Below are 15,876 nucleotides of genomic sequence, written 5' to 3'. Positions count from 1 at the left end.
TTTCTTTAGAAATATTGCTACCTAAGGAGATTTCTCAATACAGAAGAGCACTGCAAAAGCAAACCTGTCATATTTACAGTAGGTGGACATCACAGTTCGGATTAAGCTACAACTTTATATGCAGCATGATATCCTTGAAGCAAGCAAAGAATCTGGTGGCCATGGGAAAGCACTTACCAAACGGTGGTTGAGTCAGGTTAAGGCATAGGAGGTGGTATGCTTTGGGGCAGTCCTTTTTGTCACACATGACTAGTTCTCCTCCATCTCCACACTGGAAACAGTTGTCCTCATGCATCTGCTTCTGCTCTGTTTTTATTTTTCGTTTCTTCTGCTTTAGCTTGGCATTCTTTGCCTTCTCTTCATTCGCTGTTGCAAACGCCGTCTGGCAATCAGAAGCAAAAAAGTTACTGCATTAACAATTTTAGTCAATAAGTAAGAGTCACTTTAAAAAGCCATATGTCCCCCAAAAGTCAACTGTGGGTTATTATTTCTGCAAAGCATGCTCAACGAAGTTTAGTGTACCCAGTGACTCCCATCTCCATCTCTCCTGCCGCACACAGGTTTGAAACAAGTTAGAATGTTGCCAGATTACTATTAGTGATCAGATTACATACTGTAATATGATGGTAATATCCAAAGGCCCACGGATGATTGGTCCCTATTGCAGTAGGATTTGTATTCACACAGAGAGACAGTCCCTTCCTCAGAGAGCTTATGCATAATAGCTTCGTGAGCAGAGACTTCAGTCACTTCTCTGCCCCTACAGAGATAATACTTCATAAGAAGCTGACTAAGGTCAGCACTCTGGGCTGGGACCAGAACGAAGCATAACAGCAAAACAAGTTTCCAGATCCTCAAATGTGCAGGGGAATTTCACAATGCTTTCCATATAGGAACAGCAAAAACAGAAGTAAAACATGTGACAAGATTTATTAAAAAGGAAAAAAAAAAAAAAAGTCAGGTACCCTGAACATGATGGGCCTATTCCATGCCACGTCTCGGTAGCAACCTGGTTGGCTGCTCTCTTCCATCCTAGAGATGGGTACATTTACTGTAGTACAAACTTGTAAAGCCTTTGGGGGAACCTTCAGGGTACTAAACAGATATTACGTGACATGAAACAGATCTCTATTCACTCTCCTCCCAGAAACAGAAATTTCAATACAAGTGCGCTGAGCTCAATTTTTATTTCTGTACCACTAACCTTCGGCCGTACTCCTAGGAAGCCACTGCAGTTTTCTGCTCCACAATGGCATTCAGTCCTACCATTGCCCAGACAGTCCAAATTATAATTAAATGTCAACTCCATCCCTGAAATTTAAAGAAAAACTATTCACACACATAAGACATGGGGGAGAAACACACAAGTGGCAATTCAGCTTTAGCATCTTCTCCCTTCATATTACCACCACTATTTTTAAAAGGGCATAGTTACAAGATCACAATATTTATAACTTCATCCAAAATATTGAGATGAAACATAGTCATGAAGCAACAACTAGAGAAGTTGTAAATAGCAAGGCAGAACAAATGATCCAGAATCCATGTTCTGAGGACAACAACTCAGTTTTGTTCTGTTCTAAAAACCAAATGATGATTCAACAACCAATAATTTTGTGGTTGTAGAACTTTAAGTCTTATGAGCCTGGTTACAAACACAGCATTGAAATAATGTCTTTTTAAACACTCTTTTCTAGGTAGAATACACTCACATAGAAGCCCCAAATATTTTTTTTCCTATACTGATTGTGTCCATTTTCCCATTTGGATAAACACTAATTACTGTTCTTTAGTTTTTCTGAAAAGGGACAAAGCGTCCTTCCTCTGCTTTGTTTATACAGTGCCAGCATAGCTTTGGACCAGACAGGAGCACTACACCCTGTTTTTCTACACATCATAGAGAAACACTGGCTACTCTATCATTTTAATCTGTTTAAAGTGGTAGATTGGTTACAAAATGTTTAGCATCTGGAGGCTGTTCCAGATCTGATGTTAGGGAAAGGATCTGAAACTGGGGGTCTATGCAGACATGGCAAAAAGAGTTAACATTGAATTTCTGTGTTTTCAAGCGTTAGGCGAAGCCCTTGATATTTTTTGTTTGTTTGTGATAAAGCAAGTTTCATCTTTAATATTCTGCATTTCATTTTAAGTTGCTCCTAATGATACTATGCATACTATGATTTCATTTTAAGTTGCTCCTAATGATACTATGCATATGAAGAGCTAGAACTTCTTAATTGTGCATTTTCTTTGTCCCAATGGGTAACTTAAAGTAATTGTAAATGTCAATGAGACCAAATAACTTCAGAAGGTAAAAAGTGGGTGAGCTGGCAACTGATTTCCATTTTAGGAGAGGAGGGCACATGCAGGATGGAGGCTTCTTTATACCTGCAGGAATATCACAGAGAGCGAAGAGGCCAACTCTAACATCCCCGTTCACCGTCCATTTCTGCGTTTCACAGTTCGGATTACAACTGTGGTTCATAAAACGAGAATAATTCCCTTTCGGACCAGCATCTATTATCCGGTCCTTCAATAAAGAGACAAAAACACAGATTTAGGATCAGACAAACAAAAGTCTTCCTTTGACAAGTCAAGTAGCTATGACTGCAGATAATATATTTAGACAGATACTTGATAAATGAGTTATAATGGATATTGGCTTTTCCTGGAAGTAACTTTTACTTAAAGCTCCTCAGCGCTTATGCAGGGAGAAATGAATGGCTTACGGTATTGCTAATGAGCTCTGGATCCTTCCATGTCTGGTTCAACCCCAATCCTGGTCAACAGAGACCTAAATAAGTTACCCTCCAAATACAACTGTTTGGTGACCGATCAGAAATACGCTGGAATTGCAATGCAATTCTATCAGACAGGTGCCCACATTCCACTCCGACTGACAGTCTTGTTGACAGTATCAGCAGACAAACTATGGGCTGAACAGACCATGGGAATTAATTTTCCCACACCCCACAGAAGCCCCACTAAGTCAAGGCTGAGGCACAATGGTCCATGAAGTACCCGCTGTATGAAATGACGACTTCACTCTCTGGGACCTTCCACATGCACGAAATGCCTTACATTTGAGCTAGAAGTGAAAGAAAAAGTAATTCTTGTGTTTTAAACATGGATCCTGATCCTCCGATCCCAGATCTTAAGGCCTAGTCCCGTAAGCAGCAGTATATTTTACACTGTGGAGATATGGTGCTTTACCTTTGTAACAGTTAACATATAAAAATTGGTTATGCTGTTCTCATGGGCACGTTTGATCCGCAATCGGCATTCTTCTTCATCAATTAATTCACCAACATATTCGTTTACAAATTCACCCTGCAAAGTCAACCAAAGAAACCCATGCTTATTGCCTGCGATCTGTATAGTTAAAAAGAGGGAGGAAGCATAGAAAAATGGGATGGGAAGCCCTGAGGGATCAATTTTGTCCACTGCAAGGCCTAAGTAGGGTGGCTCCTTAGGATAATCCAAGTATTGAGAACTGGTTAAAATAAAGTTCTACACAACAGTGACCAGGGCAGAAAAAATACACATGCACTCAAGGTTTAGATTAGTTACAGAACTGTCCTTCAAAATGGAAGCATCACACCTAGAATTTTTAATAAAGCGGCAATTAAATAGTTATCCCATTTTGAAGGACACATTTGATTAATGAGTTGCATCTTTCTTGGTCGATTGCATATAGCGTGTCCACGGCTCTGCTTGTACTTCTGTCCTTTTTAAAAAAGGATCTGTATGGTCAGGCTATAGAAAATGAGCACACATTTATAACAATATATTCAAACACCCAACACCCAAAGAAAACATCCCTTAGGCACTGTGTACTATTAAGTATAAGGCAAAAGCAAAGCCAGAATTAAGACTGCTTCTCCATGCCCCGGTCCTAGTTACAGCAGCACAGCTACAAGATTCTACATTATTTGGAGGTTCACTGGCAGTATTTTAAGTCACATGCTTTCCTTTTTTTAAAAAAATTTCAGGCTAACATACAGATGCCCACAGAATATCAACCTGACAGGACAACACAACCTACTGTACTGCTAAACATTTTCACTGCATAGCATTTCAACAATTCATTTTAATGGGACTTTTAACAGTCAATAACAAACAAGAAAAGTTTGTGATAAAGTTTTAATGTAGAACAGATATTACAAAACTGGCTTAAATAATTAAACCACTAAAAACAAGTTAAAAGTGAGCCTTCAGGCTGACTGTGTTCCCAGCTTTCACATGATGGACTTTGAAATGGCCAGGAAATGATGATACCTTGATACAAGGGAGTTAACACTTAGCACATTGAGGGTCATTTTATTGTAACAGTCTCAACAGTTCTAATGCTTAAACATTTCCAAAAGTAGCTCTTTGAGATGCTCAAATTTAAGGGTCAAACAAGCATCTGAGCAGTTTCAAGGTTTTTTTGTTTTGTTTTTTAAATAAAATAGTACCAACATGTTACAGACTATGTGGTGTCACCAGTCTGACAAAAGACTATGAAAGCTAAGAGCTCTTGTAGCTGGTTGTGGGAATGGCTCCAGAGAGAACAGAATCATGTCCGTCACATTTTGGAGCTTTGAAGGGGAAGAGGCTGTACTGCAGGAGGAGATCATCAGGATAACATTTTCAAAAGCACTTAAGTCATTCCTGGAAATGGGATTTAGACTCCACTGGACACAGACTCCTAAATTACTTGGAGAAATCTGTCATCTCTGAGATGAAATTTTCAAAAGTGCCTCTCTCTCTTTTCCCCACCAAATTCCTTTAAGTTTAGCCTGTGTATTTTGGAACAGATGGTTTAATCAAGTCCCCAAAAGGGGCTTTCTAACGGAGCCACTGACAGAATTTTTAGTACAGCTCCTACAGGACACAAATACATTGTTTCATACTTAGTATGTGACGAAAATTCATAGAAAATCCACCATAAAAATGCTATGAACATTTACCATGTACTTGGTGCAGAAAGGAACTGAAGAGAGTTAAAATGTATTCTCTGTCAATTTACTATGGTTTCCTCTAGTTACTTGTTAGTAAGTTATTTAAGTTCCCATGAGTAGAACTGTCCCAAGTTCAATCAAAGATTTACAGTTTCAGCTGAAGCAGTGGTTACCAACTCACATTTGAAACTGGTTTGTTCAAACACCTCTGATATTGCCACAGGCAAGTGAATACATGACACATCCATTTAGGCCCCACACAACATTTCTCTATGCCAAATTTCTATGTACAGTAAACTAAGTTACTAAACAAAAACAAGGTAGATACCCTAATCAGAACTGACAAAAGCAAAGAATTCACAGTTAAAAATTGCTACTATGCCTTTGCCCAAGTCCATTTCCCTGGGTACTACAGAGTCATTTCAGACTAGTAGATAATCCTCTACTATCTACGTGTAATATTTAAACAGCATATAACTTAAGGACAATTCAGAATCTTTTTGCTTTTGTCTAACTGTTGAGATTACATTTTGGAGCTAAACACATCATCATCCAACAGCGCACAAATCACATCCAGCTACAATCCAAAACGTCACATCAGAATCCCCAGTCTGGACAGCAGATAGCTTCATTTAACAGAGAATCGCAGTGAAGACCTTACATCGAGTTTAAGTCCACCAGAATTATGGAATGTGCCTTCGCCATGAGAAGTTCTAGGATACCTTCTTTAGCAAGATGTGTGCAAATTTAAAGTGAAGAAAATATGAAGCCAACTGAAAGCAAAATAGTGCTTTGGAGTGAATTCTGAAGATGCAGGTCAAATGATAAAAACAACAACTTGTCCTGAAGTCTTAATTGTCCATTCCATCTGCAGCCAGAGCTGGATCTTCCACTCTTCAGGTGTGCTCAGCCTCCTCCTTGTTCAGAAACAACGAAGCCTGCATGAGTAAGAGCAAAACATACATCTGTCCACCAAATCCAATCCTCTGCCTGGCAAGTTAAAGCAGCCGTGAAATCCAGGCCCATCATCCTCATGCTTGCCTCGAAGTAGAGCAAGACTGCAATCCAGTGTAAGATTTTGTTTTTCCATATCAACTGTTGCACATCCCACCTGAATCCCAGTGGATAATCCCAGACTGGTGTCCCCAGGAATACAGTGTGCAGCGATACAGTGTAAAGGAAAACCAAAATGATCCATTTCCAGTATCTTTATCACTTAGTCAGGAAAGGTACTTTCATCCCCCACCCCACCCATCAGTGCTACCCCACCTGCTACCACTCCTCTAAGGACTCCAATCATCCTAACATTTATGTTAAGTCCTCAGTATTTCCTGAAGCTAATCAGTTCTTGGTGCTTTCAGTTATAACAACTGCACCATGTCCATCAACAGAAATCTCTGTATCTTCATTATTCTTCTCTGCCTTCTTGAACTTTAAACAAGAACTTAAGCGTGTTGTCCAATGTTGCCTGATCACCACAAGCCTTTTATTATTCCCCTCCGAGTTCTTCTGAAATAAATCCAGTCTGTAGAGTTGAGTGTCAAGGAGGCTATGTCAGCTCCCTGGTGACCAGACGTTTGTAAAAGCAATGTTGCATCCCCGCCCACTCCCAATCCAGACAATCTGCTACTGGGAACTGCAGAGTGATCATGTTATCATGTAAGAGTTTAAAAGAAAAGGCAAAAGAAAGTACAGAAAGCTACCTTGACGTAACCCCTCGGAAAGAGGCTCACCACCTTAGGTTGCCCCATCTCCCATCCTTTGAGTTATTTCATATCATGAAGTGTGATTAATTTCATTTGCTGTGTTAACTCTGGGGTTGAGGGAAAGAGAAAATAATGGAGGTGTGTTTTATTTTTTATTCCCATCCCTCTAAGACTTTAGCATCTTCAATAGCCAGGCTTGGTCAAAAGAGCATCTGAAACCATCTTAAAAACTATTTTTTCCCCTCTCCCTCCATGCTCCGAAGTCAATATGAGAACTTATGTACATCACTACCTTCTAGAAGAAGTACTGATAGTCCTCATCTCCTGCCCATCACCAATGAAATTTATAGTAAGTTGAATCTGACCCTTACTCTATAAGAAAGCATTGTAACTGAAAAAAACACCTCTGCCAGATGTCTCATATTCCATGAAGTTGGATTTATTATCATTTCCTCCACTTGAGGAAGTTTCATGCCTTGTAAAATTAAAGGAACAATTGTGTATAGGACGAATTCACTTGAAAGTATTAACTTTTAGATACATTTTCTTTCAAGGTACAAACAATAAAAGAGTAGCAGCACTCTCCTCAAACACACTCTTTAATGGCTAGCTCAGTATTTGTCCTAAATTCTACCTTTTTAATGTTCCTTTTTGTCCTGAGCCCCCAGCCACGTCGATCGGTTTTTATGATTTCAGCATCTGGATAGAGTCTTTTGGTGAAGCGCTGGTTCTGACAGCGCTCTCCCGCTGGGCACACTTGGGGATGACACTCATACTGTAGCATCCTGTTCAGACACTCTGACTCTAGGCCACAGGGGTTCTCATCAGATGGCTTGCAATTACAGCGAGGGATTTCTGACAAATCAGCAACTTGAATCTGAACTTTCCCTATTACCTTGTTGGACTGTGGAACAAAACAAAACAAAAACAAAAAAAGACACAAGGGATACATTTTGATTTATGGCTACACACACAGAATTTAGATTAGAACCACTTAAATCAAGGCCCACTACTGTCAAGGTATTTCAAAATGTAGGCAAAAATAACAGCTATTACACACAGCTACTAACATCAGAGGCAGTTGTATTTTTTTCTATTCCTCTCTAAAAGGAAGTGTGTCAACTCAGAAAAGGTAACGAGGCAAAAATACTTCTCTGCAATCTAGGACTTTCAGAGGTTGCATCTGGCACTGCTTCACCACTAACAATCAAGCATATCAGGTGTTCAGAGAAACCAGCAATGAGGTGTGTAGCACAGAACGTGGGACAGGACTGTTTCAGGCTTTATGATACGTGTATTAGTATGACAACTCTTAAGGCATACAAAAATGTAAACTATTATAAAGTACAATGAAATAGATAAGTGCACAACCTGGGGTACTGTGCCCCCAAGGTTGCTGGCAAAAAAAATCTAGACCGTCTTTTTAGTATCCAGATTTCGAAATTAAGTTCTCACACTAATAGTTTGTTATTTTTCAATGCTAATATAATTTCTTAATGGTAAGTAAGCCCCAAGATTCATCTGAGATGGGTGGGACCCACTTGCAATTATCGAAGTCCTTTGTCTTCAGTACAATTGACCTTAAACTCAAAGTCCCTTTTACTGATGCTTACACCTTCCTTATAACTATGAAAGGGCCTATGGTACTAAACAAGGCAGGCCAGAAGAGAACTTTGAAGGATGGCAGACTGATTATCTGAATTTTCTTCTAAGCCACAATTTGCTTCCCTGTTTATAGCTCATTCACACAAAGGAGAGGACTCACTTTAATATGTTTGTAAGGTGGGGGTTTTCTTGAATTCCTTTCAATCTCTAGTGCTTCTTTGCTTTCTCTTTGTGCTTTCAGTTCCTGGAAGCGTTTTGCAGCTTCTTCAAGTGCTGTGCAAGGGAGTCCAAAATGGGGAGGAATTAGTATTGGCTGCTGCTGCTGAGAAACATTTTTGAAAAGCTAGGAATTAGAAATCTACAAAGAACAAGCTAATAATGAAATGTTACACTACAGCATGAATGAGTTTTAAACCAAGTGGTTTTCAGTAGATATTTAAACACTATGGGGTGGCCCTCTACATCATAGCCCAGGTTCCACCTCATAACATCTTTAAGTAAGTGGGGAAGAACTGGGGTTGCCTACCAACAGCACAGAGGGAGGAAGTTAGACGCTAATAATATTTAGCCTCTATCCAATGGCACTATACAGAGTTTGCAGCTTAACACAGACACAGAACACTAGCCACATAATTCCCATGCAAGTTAAGTGACGATGTAGAAACAAACATGTGGAAGTTTTGTTATAAACCACGATAAACTTTGTTGAATTTTACCTTTCTTGAAGGTCTTGTTAATACTAGTTTGCCCCTCAGCAAAGCTTTTATCTCCTTCAACATAAGGGAAAACTCTGCCCTGGTGTACCCAATAGTAGTCATGTGAACCGAAGAAAAATACTGGGAAGTCCCCGATATCATGTTTGAGGCCCTGTATGTTGAGAGGCACCGACCTGGGATTGCAGATCTCAGCTGGCCACCACCTGAAAATCAGAAAAGGGTAAACCTTAAACTCTATGAAACAAAGGCCAATTGCTCGGCTTCTCAGTCTGGGAATTCCAAACTACATTTAGTCCCTAAGATATGTGACTGCAGTGCGTCCTATCCCATTCTCCTTACAAAAGCAAAACTGCCTTTGATTTTACTTGGGAAGCGCCACAAAAAGATGTACATTTTTAAAGTTCTCATGCTCCCAATCCAGGGTACGGCTTTAGGCCTTGTGTAGTATATGCATTTTGGGACTAGCTATCCGAAGAGAGAATCTTTAACACAACTGTCCAGCTGTACTTTACAATATTTTTACTAAAAAACAAATCATTGATAAGGCGATTTTAAAAATATAATTTGAACAGTTACAATCAAACCAAAATTTCAATGCTTGCCAAACATTCAACTTGTTTAGATCCACTGTTTAATGAAAGATTTTTAAAGTTTTTTTTTTTAAACGAGGTTTTACAAATCTTGTCAAGAACAAACATTGTCATTTCATTTTTCCCCATGGAAACTTTTTTTTTAAAAGGTGGGGGGGGGGAGGGGAAGAGAGTTAATCCTCTTGCAGTACTGGAAATCCAATCAGCAGCATTCTGCTAATGTATAAGAACCAGAAAGTAAACTGGCCAGCATCATTTCACTGCCCAAGTGAGCAGAGTGAAAGCAGTAAACAGCACTAGTGATGAAAAAGTAATTTGTATTTTTAAAATTCTGTTTAAATATCAGGCATTCCCTTTCACAGACTCAAAATTAGACAAACAACATGAAAACTCCAGAACATAACAAAAGAACGGCCATACTGGGTCAGACCAGTGTCCTATCTAGCCCAGTGTCCTGTCTTCTGACGATGGCCAGTGCCAGATACTTCAGAAAGAACGCAGAACAGGGCAATTATCGAGTGACCCATCCCATCATCCATTCCCAGCTTCTGGCAGTTAGAGGTTTAGGGACACCCAGAGCAGGGGGCTGCATCCCTGACCACCTTGGATAATAGCCATTGATGGACCTATCCTTCATGAACTTATCTAATTCTTTTTTTAACTCAGTTATACTTTTGGCCTTCACAACATCCCCTGGCAATGAGTTCCACAGGTTGACTGTGCATTAGGTGAAGAAGTAGTTCTTTATGACTGTTTTTTAACTTGCTGCCTATTAGTTTTGTTGGGTGACCCCTGGCTCTTGTGTTACATGAAGGGGTAGATAGCACTTCCTTATTCACATTCTCCACACCAATCATGATTTTATCAACCTCCATCCTATCCCTCCTTAGTAGTCTCTTTTCTAAGTTGAACAGTCCCAGGCTTTTTACTCTCTCCTCATATGGAATCTGTTCCAGACCCCTGATCATTTTTGTTTTCCTTCTCTGTACCTTTTTTCCATTCTAATAAATATTTTCCGAGATGGAGTGACCAAAGCGACACACTGTATTCAACACGTAGACATACCATGGACTGATATAGCGGCATTATGATATTTTCTGTGTTATCTACCTCTGTCCTAATGGTTCCTAACATTGTTCGCGTTTTTGACTGCTGCTGCACATTGAGCAGATGTTTTCAGAGAATATCCATGGTGACTCCAAGATCTCTTTCTGGAGTGGTAACAGCTACTTTAGACCCAAATATTTTGTATATATACCATGAACCAAATAAAAGGACAGTTGTCTCTGGCTATGTTCACTGAACTGCCTAGGCTACAATTAACTAATACTATTTGTAATGTGATTTGACAATTTCAAGTAAATGGAGTTAGAAACCAAATATGAAGCTATGGGCCAATAGTGGGACCAATTCTGAATATTTTCACAAAGCAATTCAACCTGGAAGAAAATATAAACACTGTAAAAACAAAAAAACCTCAAAAAAACTACTTTTAGTCTCATTTTCTTATGCTCCATTTGTCCACTGAAGCCAAGGTTTAATTACAAGATCATATTTAAATAACCAATTACATGGACGCATTTCTAGTTTTAAGTTTATCCTGCTGAACATATGTAGCCAGCCTAGGCTAAAATACTAATGTGTTGAACTTAAAGGTAACTAGGCAAGATAAGACTCCACACTGTTTAAAAATAAATTATTATATCCAGGTATTTAATGTGTACGTCAGCAACCTGAAGCAGATATTCCAACATTTTCAACCTCTGAGGAACTTGGACCCATTTTGGGTTGATTCTAAGGAGAGCCAGAACTGGACATCTGTCATATGACAATATGTCTACAAGATCTCAGATAGGGAAGGGGGTTCGTAAATTCAGCTATTATTGGAAAGATAGCCCTATGCTCTCAGCAACTGTAGCAAGAGACAGGCCTTTAATTGACTGTACAGTAGTTAGTCTTTGACATATTTCACTGATTTGTAACAATTCCCTGGCAGTTTTGTTGTACTTGTGAAAGTCTGGAAATAGAAATTAAAAGCAAGTTTGTCCCTTGCAATAAAAAATGGGATTCTAAAAGAATCCTCCATGGACAACTTGAAACTGCAGTGCCAAAGGCTGTCTAATGTACTTGTTCTTTGGTCAGTGTTCTATAGCCAGATCTACGTAAGAGGCCAAAAGCCACAGAGGCAGCAAAAAGTGTATCTAAGATGAAAACCCCTAGCAACCTCCCTGCCCTTCCTGGTCTTGGGAACTAGAGGACTTTTTATCACCTCCACCAATGTCTATTAGACTTGCAGCATTTTACTGATCACATTTATTCGGAGGCACAGGTAGGGACTTGCAAGAGAGGATCGACAACTGTCTGCATTCCTGCAGAGGCCTTTTATGAATGATCTCTAAAAATAAATGCAAACTAGGAAGTTTTGATGCCCTGGGTATTTCCTGATCTTCCCCATCAGCAGGACACATTTAGGGAACCCACAGACAGAGCTTGAGTAAGTATTCACCTTAATGCCTAAAAATAAATGAGTAGAATTTAATTAAAAAGCCATACAACATCTGACACCATGTTAAATACAGTGTGTACTTTTGGCTCTTGTTTATTAACACTGGGCTGCTCTGGTTGTTTACCTGCGTAGCTGCAGGATATAGTAAAAAAAACAAAAACTTAAAATAGTTTCCAGTTGTATTCAGTGAACTTGCCTGTAATTTCCAAGCTTGACCCAAACGATCTGCTTGTAACGTAGTTTCTTGCCAGCTTTACAGTCATTGCAATTCCAACATCCTTCTGGCATCTCCATGTTGAGACATTCAGGGTGGAAGGAAGCTGGACAGGACTCGCAGCACAATAACTTCCCACCTTTAAACAAAAACTCACTCATTTTACAGAAATAGGGGTTTGGGGCTTGTGAGAGGTTTTTTTTGTTTGTTTTTTTTTAAATATTTAATTAAATGCATTAAACTTGGATTTGCCTCACACGAAACATATGGCAAAAGGAAGGGATCAAGTCAAAGTTACAATGCTGGATTAAAAATAAGTATTTTTCGTATTGTATATATATATATGTCTCTTCTCTTTATGTGAAATCATAATTCCTGACTGCATCATAAATTGGAACAAGAAAGGCAATCAATTTTTAAAAATTAAGTTAAATTGGGCAAGTTGGCATTACATCAGATCCCCCTAAGAGAAACCATCTTGAAAACTGTATGGTTTTTGTTTTTTTTAATCCAGACAGTCTGGCAGTGGCCAACACCTTTTCTTGACAATTAGACAAATTTTGCACTTTTTTGGAATACTTTTTAAACCAACACTGTCATGACTAAATCCCTTAGCAATCAGTTAGTGTGCATAAAAATCAGCCTATAGGTTGATCAATGTTTTTCTGCTTTCAAAGTTACAAGAGAAAAAAATATTAGAATTGTAATTATAAATCTGTGCATACCCTTCAAAATGAAGGTTTACCAGTGTGAGCACTATAAATTTACTTATATAATGCAGAATGAGATATTACAGAAAGATTTCCCCCTCCCCCAGAGTTCCCTTTGAACACAAAGGGAATCTGATCTCAGAATATGGTAAACATTACCTTTTTAAAAAAAATTTAGACAAAAAAGGTTCTTTTTTGGTTGGCTTGTTTTCTAGCAGATGTGTTTATTATTGTGGGCACTCACGGCACATCTAAACCATTGGCAATACACAAAGAAGCTCATACAATAAACACATTTGCTACAATCTAGATAGAAATGTAATGAACTTTTTAGTCCCAGGGTAAAAAGACTGGGAGAGATTTAAAACAGCATTTTAAGCAATTATCGTATCTGAAGTTTGAATTTTTATTTTCAAATGTTCATCAGAAAATCTTGTCCACCTATAGACTTTCAAAACTGTCATTGATTTGATTGTAATATATTGCAAAAAGCATTCCTTAAACAATCAGTGACAAAATCACTTACTATATTTCCTCTGCTAAAAATGTAAAAAAATCCAAACATTTGGACTTTCCTGAGCTCCCCCCCGATGATCAAGCATTCATTTTTAACAAATTTTTGTAAGTGTTGTTTCAGAGGAAATACAGACCCAGCATAAATTACTGAAACAATATCCAACATGGTAAAATGCCAAAGAGATGCGAAAACCAAACAAAAATCAAAACCAAAACTCTCAGAGCTAAGCAAGAAAACTTTGCTCTTAGGATGCATTAGTAAGATATTGCTCAAGCTAAGCATACAGAGGGCTCAAAATAATTTTTGTGGTCAGAAGTTACACAAAATAAAAGCTATCTACATCTAGCAATGATCTAATTTTAAAATGACTGACTGGGCACAATTTCTGAACACCCTTTGGGAAATCAAATTTTTGTGGGGATAGAATCTTACAGACACACATAGCTGAATCTGTTTCCATAAATTCCTTTTAAAGCAATAGCATTACCGGCGTAAAGCAATCATTTTTTATTCCTGAAAACGCTTCTGTCCTAATACTATTGTAACTGCCCACCTGCCTGCCTTTCTTGACAGGGCAGAATCCCTGTTTGCTCGAGACGCAGCATCTTCTGCCACTGCAATAAGAAGCATTGTTCCAGGAAGTGAGCAGTCAGTCACATGAGGAGAGAAAGGAGCATCAGTCGGCCTGCACTAACAGAAATGAATACAAGGCCCCTGGATTGTAACAAAAATGCACAGGGAAAAAGCCCTCTGCCTTCCTAAGTCTTCAGTCTTCTTCTGGAATGCCAATATACCAACAAACATTCAAACGGATAAATTCTCTATTCTGACTGTTGCAGGCTCTAAGCAGGCTCCAAAATAGACTTCCTCAGATAAGCAATTTAAGAAGTTTTAAAAAAGTCATTGAGCTGGCACTAAACTGCAACAATACTAAACTTTATTCACCACCCCTTAGTGTTATATTTAGATTATTCCAATTTTATGGAGACTACCTAATGGCAGATACATGACTTAACCTTTTGTGGAGAGGGAGAATTTAGTGATATTAATTATTTTAAGCCCTTTTATTATAATAAATATTTTGCCAACAACATGAACACACACTCACAATAATCAATGAGTGAAATTTACTAAAAGCAACAGGTGGTGCTTGACGAGCAAACATTTTTTGTTTGATTTAAAAAAAAAGAGAAAAGAAAAAACAGGAAAAGCGAAAGTAAACTGAAGAGAAAGAAACTATTTGGTTACCTTTCTCACATTTCTTTTTGGAAGCTGACGAAGGAGGAGGAATCATAGGTAATTTCATCAACTCAGCACGATTTGATTCATTCAGTAGGTAGTGGGACTTATAGGCATATGAACTGAACAGGGGGTCTGAATGATCCTGCACTACCAGCCCTATATGAAACAAACAGAAAGAGATGAGTTGCAATGAAACTACCCATGATTCCATAAAGGAGAAAATAAAATAAATCAAATCAACACCTATTATGCATATATATGTTAAGTTTGAAAGAAAAGATAATATGAAGAAAAAGAAAAGTGTGACAGAAAAGGTTTCTATATCTACTAAAGGAAGAGGTTATGTGTCAGACAGACTGAATCTGAGTGTAAAGAAAACTGAAGAGTAAATAAAAACCATTTCTAAATGAAATTTTATTTGTGCAGTAGTTTTAACTTGCACACTTAAAAAAAAAAAAAAAAAAAAGCACCAGAAAAGTACCTGCTGCCAATTCCCTATGAGCCATCCTGCCCCGAAAAGAAAACAGCCAGCCAAATTACAAAATAGCGTGACTATATCACTGCATCAGAAACAGTACTGGCAGTAAGGGCTATAAACTGGAGAAATACAGATGGTATATGCAAGTCCCCATATGTTCCATGATTCCACAGCCATGGAACTCAACGCTTGCCACAGAGTTGGGCTCCAGGATCTCACCTTTAAATTTTTTTTAAAAATTTACATAGTCTTTCTTGCCCTTACAGTTGGAGAAAACCCCAAAAGATGTGTGCCAAATGTGAGCCAACAAACAGCGAGTCTGCAGAGCACCCAAAACAATAGCTGTGAGGTGTGACTTGCCCTACTTATTTCAAGAAAAGCTCCATGGACTCTGCATTTCCACGGCTATGGAATTTTGCCACTGTCTATCACTTGACGTTTTGTTTTCTGTCTCCCTGCATTTGCCCCTGCTCTCCAACAGCACAGCAGTTAAGGCCCTAGGAAGATGAAGTGCTGAAGCCAGCTACAAGTTCCTCCCTTCCGGGGAAGGAGATTCTGAACTGGGCTGCCTAGACAACACTGCAGGAGCTGATGCAAGGGGAATGGAGCCACCAGGATAGCATAGCAAAAAAAAAAAACAAACACAAAA

At 38.7% G+C, this 15,876-nt stretch overlaps 1 protein-coding gene across 4 annotated transcripts in view; it reads right to left on the bottom strand.

Annotated features, from left to right (window-relative positions):
* The window catches only part of NSD3 (nuclear receptor binding SET domain protein 3), a 57,706-nt gene that overhangs the window by 2,213 nt on the left and 39,617 nt on the right, over window positions 1-15,876 (bottom strand). Inside the window, exons 15-23 of one of the 4 annotated variants that reach the window (XM_073325229.1) lie at window positions 14,756-14,905; window positions 12,263-12,419; window positions 8,971-9,173; window positions 8,415-8,527; window positions 7,284-7,553; window positions 3,214-3,330; window positions 2,389-2,530; window positions 1,205-1,311; window positions 178-382 (exon numbers count right to left, since the gene is read on the bottom strand). In XM_073325229.1, the coding sequence (XP_073181330.1) occupies window positions 178-382; window positions 1,205-1,311; window positions 2,389-2,530; window positions 3,214-3,330; window positions 7,284-7,553; window positions 8,415-8,527; window positions 8,971-9,173; window positions 12,263-12,419; window positions 14,756-14,905 (1,464 nt within the window). Of the gene's footprint in view, window positions 1-177; window positions 383-1,204; window positions 1,312-2,388; window positions 2,531-3,213; window positions 3,331-4,129; window positions 5,882-6,646; window positions 6,757-7,283; window positions 7,554-8,414; window positions 8,528-8,970; window positions 9,174-12,262; window positions 12,420-14,755; window positions 14,906-15,876 lie in introns of those variants that run through there. The other 3 variants (XM_073325230.1, XR_012156311.1, XM_073325231.1) reach the window with 3 other exon arrangements.

The sequence above is a fragment of the Lepidochelys kempii genome, chromosome 26, assembly GCF_965140265.1.
Source record: "Lepidochelys kempii isolate rLepKem1 chromosome 26, rLepKem1.hap2, whole genome shotgun sequence".
NCBI classification, from domain to species: Eukaryota; Metazoa; Chordata; order Testudines; family Cheloniidae; genus Lepidochelys; species Lepidochelys kempii.
The sequence above is the reverse complement of the archived record's forward strand: the minus strand, read 5'-3'. Positions and strand labels throughout refer to the sequence as shown.